The sequence below is a fragment of the Eimeria mitis genome, genomic scaffold (genome assembly GCF_000499745.2).
Source record: "Eimeria mitis Houghton genomic scaffold, Emh_scaff7, whole genome shotgun sequence".
NCBI classification, from domain to species: domain Eukaryota; phylum Apicomplexa; class Conoidasida; order Eucoccidiorida; family Eimeriidae; genus Eimeria; species Eimeria mitis.
The window spans coordinates 66662-77561 of record NW_013575089.1 but is presented as its reverse complement, the minus strand read 5'-3'; the positions used below and the strand labels follow the sequence as shown (position 1 = coordinate 77561).

General features: G+C 47.8%; 1 protein-coding gene across 1 annotated transcript; it reads right to left on the bottom strand.

The window, feature by feature from the left end:
• On the bottom strand, positions 1–1203 carry EMH_0001470 (calnexin, putative; the record flags this gene model as incomplete). The annotated part of the gene is made up of 3 exons (XM_013501509.1): positions 1–273; positions 439–509; positions 765–1203. The coding sequence occupies 3 exons, from the start codon at positions 1201–1203 to the stop codon at positions 1–3; spliced, it is 783 nt and encodes a 260-aa protein (XP_013356963.1).
• Between the last annotated feature and the right edge of the window lie 9697 nt (positions 1204–10900).

The following is a 10900-nucleotide window of genomic DNA, read 5'->3' as shown; positions in this document are numbered from 1 at the left end:
TTACATCTTATTAGTTTTGGAACAGGTTCTTCTGATCTTGAAGACGATTTCCCGGCGGTATCCGCATTGGTCCGCTCCAAAGCGTAAAGCATATGCAGTGCTTTCATCGAAGTTGCAATGTGACTGAGCATCCGCTGCAAAGAACGTCAGGTAGCCTCCACCGCAACCGAAATCTGGGTGTTGTTGCTGCAACTCATATTGCAGCACTAGGGGTTTTCCTGAAGACAGCCTGGCGGTAGTGGGCAACAGAGTGCTGATCGCATGCCGAAAACCCTGAAAGTAGCATGTGCGCAAGCAGTATACAGCACAATACCAGCTAAGACGCACGCTCAACAAACCAGCCAAAACGTTAGGTTATCTCAGAACGTGCTCACCTTTCCGCTCTCAACCAAAACCTATAAAAGCTGCCACTGGATGATGCGGCAGTGTCCATCTTACGGGGGAAGCTGTCATGAGTCCACGATCCCCTTCGATTGCCTCTGGGAATCGTAGTTGATGATGCCAACGCCCTACCGAGACACGCAAAGAAAATAGTTAATAGGCCTGAATTCGTACGAGATGCTTCTTGACATATGATTTTCCAAAGTTGATGTAAAAACAACCCAGCACAAGTGGGAGATGCTTCATCAGAGTGATGGGTATCTCTGCTTCACGCTAAACATCCGCTTGGAGACGTTCCCAACCAGTCACCCAGTTGTGAAGAAGAGTATACTGACAGTTGCGTCTACGCGCTTCCCAAAGGCTAGGATAAAACATGTGCCCACCCGGATGAGTGTAACTTGAAGATATTACCCAGGAGCCAAACACGTCAGGCCTGTCAAACGTCTCAGCAAACAACAGCCCTTCCAATGAAGGAGAAGCATGAGACACTCTTGGGATTTTCTTGAGCGCTTCTTTGACTCGGCTGTCCATATACTCTCGTTCCTGAACGGAGAGCTGTAGGTCGTGGCCAAAATCAATTGGTGGATCCTCTGATACCACTGAAGCTGACAATCGGTCAAGAAGCCGTTCCTCCGCAGGGTCGGGAGGTGGGTCTTCATCTGCATCTGCATCTATTAATTTCTCGGCAGCAATCCATCTCGCAAGGTCTCGCCTCTTTTTCCACTGTAGTAGTGCACTGTGCTCTTCAGGAACCATGCCGTCTTCTGCAAAACTGTCTGTTGTCTCCAGAAGTGCTTCTGTTTTCGAGCCAGGTTTAGACATTCCGCGTTGTACAAGACTAGGCCTTGATTCAGTAGTTTCGATGGCATTTTGGTTCGCATTTCTCGTTTCGTTAAACCCACCGGAGGACGCGTTTGGGGACATGCTGGCAGGCGTTCCTGAGAGGGCTACATTTTGATTTAAGCCTGTAGCACAAATGTCCTTTGGCCATATTTGAGTCTGTAAAATTCGACTGGGACTTGTAGTATAGTGTCGCTTCGTTTGCTCGTAACGTTCAATCAAATTGCTGCATCGCAGTGTCTCGGTGTGGCTGCAGTATAGTGTCTCTTTATGTACTCGTAACGCTCAATCAAAATGCTGCATCACAGTGTCTCTGTATGGCTTTCTCTTGCGAAATGTTTTCCCTGTCCAACGGAACTTTGTTCTGCACCCTCCGTGAGACTGCTGGCAAAGTCCAGCAGCGGTTGTTTGTTTTTGTTTACTAAAAAGAGAAGGATTAGGGTTGTAGTACCAATTTCTTCGGTAACGTCTTGGCGTTGTTTAGGAACAGGGTGTCTTTGCCACTGCACTCCGCAATCCACATTCACAACTCCATTGCGCATGCTTCTGATTATTCATCACTTATAATCCGCCTCTGTCCAGCGCTAGCGTTTTAGACCAGAATACAGAGCAATTCTTGCCTGCGTTTTTTGCTTTCTCGGCACTATCACCGGCATGCTCCTTCTGTAGACCTACCCACTCAGCCCCCTGCCTCTTTTCCAAGCTCTCATGTATAATTCGCGTCTCGCTTTGCGAATATCTTGGACAGGTTCCGGAAGCCAAGACGTTAAGCAAAGAAGCGGACAAACTGCCTAGAAGACTAAACAAAATGATAGGGGATCCGGAGATCACCATTGGCGCAGGATTGCACGAAGATTGCCTGCGATATGTTAGCCGTGATAATTGAGCCCTGCTGCCCAAAAAGAAGACAATTTGGTGCTGGCCTGCTCGACAGTTTATACTATATGCAAATGCAAGAATGTAGCTTCCTGTGAGATACCGTTCTTGCGGCAAGATTGGCTGAAAGACAATGACGGAATAAATGTTTCTGGGGGTAGAGACAAAGCTTTCACAGCCCAGAGGTGAAGGCTACCGCAAATATCGACCAAGAGACAAGGTCCGTTCATTCGATCGCCGCTTAAGGAAAACTGTCACAACTGCTACTTTCGGAATGGATAAAAAAGACAAAAGAATCAAGACTATGGTGATAGTCAACAGCTCCTTTTGTCAACGAATAGTCACCGCTACAGACTTCAGAGCTATGCTATATCAATTTGCTGGCCTCAGCACACCTGGTATAGCTCTGAGAGCCTGCCGTTTGCTTTAGCATATGCGAAGAATATATTATGCTTTGGGCTGGACGTTTGGTAGTCAGAGCGGAAGTGTGTTGCTTTATGGGCTGAAATTCGCAGAATAGAGTGAATCATGAAAGGCTCTGCAAAATTTTCGCGTTCTGGCGCAAGGATCAGTGAAATGGGAGAGGGTATGCATGCAACTAGCATCAACAACTTTAAGAGTTTTGATGTTTTCCGATAACAAACCAGACCGTGTGCTTCAATTAAACACAACAGGCGAACGCGTTGCTGAAGCGGTGAGCAAATAAAGAAGCACCATGACCACCCTGTTATCGCAGCTCCAAAGCATTTTTAATTCCTGAGCGTATGGTAGACGACGGAGAGCTTCGATATTAAAGCGAGACAGGTCTCAGGACGCAATGCTACAAAATATTGTAGTGCAAGGGACAGGTAGTGGTGAGAACGAAAAGTGCGGCGCAGATCAGGGAAGCGGCTCTAATTGAGGTGAGTTTGTGGAGTGATGTTGTTCACATAAAATACCAATTCGAAAAAAAATTCTGCTTTTGATGTTTCTATATGATATATGGACTGATTCAGCAGCGGACTGAGGAGTTTGGTCCACGGGTCCGACGACCGTGAACTGAGGCAGCTTGTTTGTCTTGCCAGGGCAGGCCACATGTTTTTCTTCTTTCCCTGCAACTAAGTGTAATGTGAGGCCGTTATGAGTTTTTCTGAATGTGATATATGAGCTTTATTGTTACTTTTCTGCCGAAAAAAACACCCACGCTCGGCCTTGTCATCAGTTGCTATTGTACCAGAGAACGCTTTCCCCTGCTGAGTCGGTGACAGACATCTTTCATGTGATTATGATCTACAACTACACATATCAAAGAAAGGAAGTAACGCTGCCCACGGCCTACGGAAGTGTCTTGTTGTGATCAAGTGTCGAGATACTGTGTTGCGAGGCTTACCTGGAGGATAAGCCTTGCATACTCCAATGCATGCTTTACGGAGGCAAAAGATTGAAGCAAGGATAGTTTGTGAGGATCAGAGTAGTTGCACCTGCCGCTACATATATGCAGATACGAAGAAACCTGGATTCCAGTAGCTACTGGACAAATCCTCAATCCTTTCTTAGGATTGTCATGAGCTGCAGTGTCTGAAATGCGGACTCAACTCAGTGATGCGAGCTAGTGTCTTGAAAAGGAAGTCGTGCGCTGGATACGCCTCCCCCAGCATAGTGAGAGCATGCTGTTGATCACTCAGTAGAGGGGGCGAATAACGTTTCCATCAAAATGTATGTACCCGGAAGCGGTTGTAGCGGTGCTCTTCTCACCACCAAACGCCTTCGCATGCTGTGTAATGGGAAAAGTGGGATCAGCCCCCCAATAAGAAAGGGATAGGGAGACTCCAAAAGAGCTCAAAGACTCTACCATGAGCTATATATGTACTCGGACTGCTGACAGAAGAAGAAAATGTGGCAGTTGCAGGTCGCTAAGCAAAACCGCGGCGAAATAAGTTTTCAGTGCAGCACATCCACGAACTGCACGACCCGTTGCAGTGTCCGACAAACTACTCATCACTGGGCTAACGACAGTTTTACGAACTGTAATATATCCCGAAGATAGGTGCCACTTCGCTATTCACACCAACACTTGCAAACCAGAGTACATCCCTATGGAATTCTGGATAGCAAGTGCACCCGGCAAAGTTTAGCATTAGGTTTTCCACGAATACCACAACTCACTCAAATACTTGTTCTTGCCGCTGCTCATCTCGGGCATCTAGAAGACAACGAATTCATCAGGACAGCGACCAGGGAAGAAGGTACTGCACCTAAAAGCAGAAAGCGAATTCATCCGGACAGACGCCAGAAAAGAAGGTACTGCGCCTGACGATCCGGCTGAGACACACACACACACACACATACACACGCACATACACACACGTAGGCAGTTCGGGCGTATCTGCTAACCCTGCCGATTGGAGACCCAAAAGTTCCTGGGTCTCGCATCGTAGTACTGCAACTTTATCACTGAATTTACTCAAGTCGTCGTCCCTCTAACGGATCTATTCAAGAGGAGCAAAGTGTTTATTTGGAGAGATAGCAGAGAAGAAACTGCAAAGAAGCTCAGCAGATACATGAGATTGTCACCAGTAGTCGCGAACAACAGCACGTTTCGCCGGTTTCCTTGATGTACATGGGAGCGTTGCTAACTGATATGATATCGCATGCCCTGACACTGAAGACGCTTGTTAAACACTTACTTTGCCCTCGGTGGCAGGCTTGCACGCAACAATAATTGCCGGTACTGGTTTGAGTCCATGCTATATGTGGCCCCGTCTCTCACCCAAGCAGCCCACGCATTCCTGCACCTGACGGCCCAAGAGGGGACGGCGACAGCGGAGCGAGGTGAGGAAGACGCGCGATGGTCCAACTTCCCAAGCAAAAAAGGTGGTATATGACACGTGAGGGGAATCTGCAGACGCTGTGGATTTTTCAGTGCTGTTGCTGCTAGCCATAAATTGCTGTGGCAGTCCGGGGATGCCGCCACCCATTACAACACACTGTCCCTCGAGCCTGGTCTAGGAGCCAGCGTTTTTGTGTTGGCATGGAAGCCTGATTTAAAATGTGAATTGTATCGCATAGGGTGCGCAACGTCAATCTGCAAATGAGGCTGGGCATTCGGCCAGCTCAAAAGGGTGGCCTGACGCCAAAGCATGATGAAGCGTGAATGCTCTGCTGGGAGCAGCGCCGGGAGAACCACACATTAAGGAAAGGACGTTGGGAGCGGCAGAAAAATAATTAGTTCCGGAAGGAAATTATATCAAGTACTGAGTCCTCGAACGCACGTGACACTGTTGGATGCTCTGTCACGAGCATAAGCTGTTACTGTTGGATGTTCTAACAGCTTATGAGAGGCCAGGTTTTCCATTGCTCTCTGCATGCCTGAGCGTGTAGTTCCCACTGCTGACTCGAAAGAAGCTAGTTGATATTCGTCAGGAATCCCTTACTGGAAGCGATCCTCAGAAACCACACCGGCTGTCGGTCGACTGACCCCGTGACAAAGTATTCTTACTTTATGTGCCCGCTGCGTGTCTTTCCACGTGTAAACAGGATTTCAGTCTCCTTCAGTTGATCCTTCTCGCAATAACATCGATGCATTTGTAGGGGAGAATACGTCGACAAGTCAATGATTCCCTGAGACCCTTTGAAAAGCCAGTATTAATGGTATGATGGCAACTTCAGGCTGAGGCTAAATCTACAGTGTAGGCCGAAGAGCCAAAGTGTACCACCTTCAATTCTTTTTCTTCATCGGTACCAGGTTGTCTCCAAATAAGCTAGCTGACGACTGGACGCTGTTTTTTCTGAGCACTTAGTCCGGCTACTGCTCTAAACTATCCGTAAGTTGCAAAAGCTTCGCCTGTATCTCGCAAAAAGACTTTGGGCTGTGCCGAGTGAGTTTAATGTGGTGTGTTGGCTGTCCAGCAGGAATCCAGCCCCCGGCGGGTTCCTTTGGCTGTGAAGATTGCAATTGTCCGCTTTCGGTGGTGAAATACTACCTCGGCAACTGTGTCACTCCCTTGATTTCCTCTCCGCGACCAAGGCGGATACGGATTTCTTCTCTCTAAGAGATAGCCCTGCTATGAACCACTGGTATATAAGTTACGTGAATCCCCGTGTATCTCTCAATTGTGCGTCAGCTTGCTCATCATCTTGGCGATAAATGCGCATTGTACACCACGCTGAGAAATTTCCATATTCCTGGTGTTCTCCGAAGAGGTGGTACCATCTCTTGGATACAGCCAACATTGTCTTGCCTCCTATTGTAAGAAAGCCAACCGCAGCAGTTGTACTCCCGATACATTTTTGAAGAAGCGAAAACATTCCCAGGGAGGCACCGGACTCCTCCACTGCCCCATCGTGGCGCCTGTCATATGTGGAAGAGTAGAGACATTTTTCATGAACGCTTTTCGGGGTAAAAGGAATTCAAGCTGAATGGGCTGCTAATCCTGTTATCGTTCCCATGAGACGATATGCACATTTGTTTATCGCCTCCACGAAAGAGGCCAGTTCCAGATACAGCACTGCTTATCCAGCGGAGGGAAAGGGTCAATCCTTGATATCCAGGTTAGCGACGGCATCTACATAGTTCTTCCCTTACGTTTTTGCAGATTACCTTCACGTGTAACCACTGTTCAACACCAGGCCGCCAAGCTGTGGGGGTCGTGTTCCCCACCACCAAGCGCTGCTACCGAGCCCTGGATATTGACTATGGGTGGCAGTCCGGTGTGATATGGTCAAAGTACTTAACGTTAGATTTTACATACGCTCCAGTCTCCAGTCATTCTGGGCGAAGCAACAAAAAGACCTGGGAGTGACGCGGATAGGAGGTGCCCTGCTGATAAGTTGCGGCAAGCCTGGCTGCAACTCCTGTTGCTACTCATGCGTATATGCGAGCATACCGACGCCGTTAGTCGATGCGTGCATCAATATCCTAAATAATTGTTAAATACGTACATGCTTGGCACTTAATAGACTGCCGGTGCTCAACTAGAAATGCATACACCATGTAGTAAATTTTCACTACAATCACGGCAGTTTTGCCAAACTGGCTACTTGCCGTGATCATCTCACTAGTATGAGGTGTGAAAAACTCCCCTACAGCAGACCAGCTAAGTGCAGTTTGGGACCTTAGGGATAATACGGCCCCAGGAACTTGATCCCACTCTTGTCGATTGGTGCACCAAGCAGTGCCCGTACTTCTGCATCTTGTGCCCCCAACGAGAACACAAAAGCAGACAAAAACCCAACTATGAGACCTAGCAAGGATCCAACTTCCTCCACACTATGGAATGTTGTGAATCCATAACAATGGAGGTACTGTGGGCCCATATGGGTGATGTGGTGCGGTGTGAGCCCTCAGTCCCTCACATGCTATGCCAAGATTTGTTCACGATAATAAGGAAAATTATGCTTTACTATAATCATTTCAACAAACATGACATATTAGTAGGCTGTTCCCCTGAAACACTACTGTGGAGCGCATCCTTAGAACCTCACAGCTGAGTATAACGGGCCGGCAGGTACATGCTAACTGAGACCCTCAAGTATACTGCTACAGACTTTCAAACATCTCATATGATACAGCAAAATAGCAGAGCTAACAACTCTTAACGGAGGTTTTTCTCTTGTTTTATCTCAAAATTGATCGGTCCTGCAACCATGTGAATATTCATTTTATTTTCCCTTAATTTTAACTTTAGAAAGTACTAAAGGTTACTTTTTACTTCTCACCGGCACTGCAGCAGGCCGTCTCCTCTCCCAGCCTTTGGGGCTGGGAGAGGAGACGGCCTGGCATGCTGCAACACCTTTTGAACCATGTCTCATGCCAGCCTCTCCCATAGTCATATCAATAAGTCTCTTAGTAAACAATATTTAGTACATTCATCAAATGTTTACTCAATATACATCAAAACGCACTTACACTTCCACTGTTCAATCAACCCTCACTCTTACACAACGAGCACGTCAATGTTTCCGTGATTGTGGTGAGTATTCGCTGCATGAGGTATGCTATAACATGCAGCCGGATGTAAGCGTTAGGTGCCAACTATTGATTGAGAACGCAATAAGCGCCTTAGGTATTGTATACTAAACGAGTGGTGTATTATTTTGACTATATGAGCTGCTTGTCCTGAGATCTAGTGCAACAAGATGGTGCAACTCATGCGAGGCCGTCCCCTTTCCAGCCCCAGTCCCTTGTTCCGCTGTGCCGGGAAAAGTCGGGCTCATGTGAGAACAGTTTAACTGGAGAACAGCAAGAATCTATCACTAAGCTTTTTTAGTTTCGTTTTGTTGGCTGAATTACGTGTGTAACCTGAGCTGTTTCTGCAACTCAGTAATTGCAGGACAGGGGATGCTCTCCGGCCCGAGATGCTCTGCAGTGGGGACCTTAGGAAGTGCTCCACAGGGGAGTACCATCGGAACTGAACACTAGTTAATCCATGTTTAAGGAAATTCTGTTTGTAAAGTTTGTTTTCCTTTACTAAGGCGTTCTAAAACAAGGTCCGGACGCAAGGGGGACTGACAGCTCGCTCATCACCAGCTTTCATTTGCCTGCAGTTCCTCCCTTCGTCTTACTCCCTTACCACCCTTTCGTGTGAGGGGGCAAGGGACCGTACCTGAACTCATTACTGGATGCTGCTTGCGCTTATCTTGTCGTTGGGGGCATACGTCGCAGAGTGGAGGAGGCTTTTGGTACACACGCTGGTGATTGTGGGGTCCAGTTCCCGAGGGCCCTGAGATCGCTGTGGCCCCAGGTTCCCTTTAGTAGGCATGGAACGGGGACTTGATCACATACAGACTTTAGGCAGGCCATGGAACATCTGCTCATCACCTCATTGAACCAGCACGGGATACCGCCTGCGTGAGTGTCAACCAAGGATGAGCCCACTGTGGGAGGCGGAGGAAGCAGCGACTGGGGCCGCCTTTGTTGCTGCTGATCCGCACGTTGGTTCCCATACGTATGCATTACCTTCTGCAAATATTGTGTAAAGTTCAACTTCACAGCCCAGCTGAGATCCAGACTAACCAGATAATCAGCTTTTTGTGCAAGAGGTTCTTGCACAAGTAGTTTTACAAGTTAAAATTATCCTGTCTCCGTTGTTTTTGACCCCTGAGAAGGTGTAGATCCTTCGAGGCCTCGCCCAGGTGCTTTGCACGGTCCAGGCAGTCGGTTTCTCAACGGGTTGTCATTGGGGGCAAGCGGGCCGTTACGTACAGTAGCATGCTCGTACGCAATTGAGCATCTTAGACGGGAGGCCATTGAGGGTATGCCACTTCAGTCAGAAAGCTAAAAGTTATCAGTGGCTTTCATATTTCTCGTGGCATATTACAAGATTCCCTGCTGCGGCAGTCAAAGTCCTTGGAGCAGCTCGTATAGTAATTTCCCCCGAAATCTCCATCTCTTCTATGCCAGGTAACTGCCCAACTAACTGCCCAAGTTGCCTGGTAAACGCATTGTACAGCAGTTTCCTCTAACGGGAATAACTTCTTCTTGCACTTTAAACGGCACCTACACCAAATGTGTGTTTACAATATCTTGTAAAGGTGTATTATCACCCTACGTCAAATGGTGGAAAGAGTGCCGGCTTTCACAGATTCCTCATGATTCGTTGAGTCACAATTAATAAAATACGAGTAGTCTGACCAGGCGAGTTTCAGGTTGTAGGGGGAGAGCAACTTGTGCGATTGCAGTGCAATGCATAGTACAATCTCATTTGCAGCTGGTCGCACCTCAACTGCAGTAGTTAGCGTTATAAAGTATACAAATTAAGAAACAACTAGGGTACTATATACAAAGTATGCATATCAAGCCTTGACCAGACCTTAACAGTGCGGTGGTAATTGGTACTATGAGATGCGAACCGGTTGGGGGCAGCTAGCTGTGCTGGCATCCTCCAGATGACGGGACGTTCACCATTTCGCGATTGTCCTGGCTAGGCGAGAGGGGACCACCATACACGCAGCAACATCCTACATTGTTTGGGGCGCATGAAAGACCATGGTTTCACGGGCTCACATATTTTTCGTTTTCCTTGAAATCAAAATCTAATAGCTAACTGTTTAGGAGTTGTTACCTCAATGACACAAAGGTCTCTGTAGTGCGGAGCACTACTGTAGGGTGGTCTGCCTGCAGTTAGCACAGGCACATTCACTTGGCCCTGGTAGGTCGCATGCAAGCAAATACAAACGCTCTATATGTGTATAGACAGGTAAAGCTTGCAGTAAAGGGAAGCTTAGTTGAAGCTTTCTTGTAGGCTGGCTAGCACCGTCAGCTTGAGCTAGGTGCACTGCAACTGCAGATAGGCTGCCTCTTCCCCCCCAACCCCAGTCCCTGAATTCAGCCCCCAGAATTCTTAGGGAGAGGGGAAGAAGGTCAGTTGCTTTCGAGGAAACTCTTACCTCAAGCCGTTGCCTTCGTCGCAATTCGCTTCTGTTCTTGAATGGGGCCGGAGAGCAGGTGGTACAACTACAATGCTGTTCCTGTATGGGTTTTCAGTGGGAAAGTGGCAGTATGAGGTAGGAACACTAAAATAGGAGATATTGCTTTGCTTTCCGATCTGGTCCGCAAACAGTCTTTTGCAGCAGGTAATCGAATAGGACTGCTCAGCAGGATACCCGCGGGGACGTATAGAGTGTGAGAAACTCCCCTTCAGAAGCGCCAATCTAAAATGAGTTCGGGGCCTTAGGGATCATGCGGTCCTCGGAACCTGATCCCACTCACGTCAGTAGATGCACTAGTCTCTGCCAGCAGCTCCGCTTCTTGTGCCCCCAACGACAACACAAACGCAGATGAAAAACACAATTGTGAGGCGTAGAAGGGATCCAACTTCCCTCA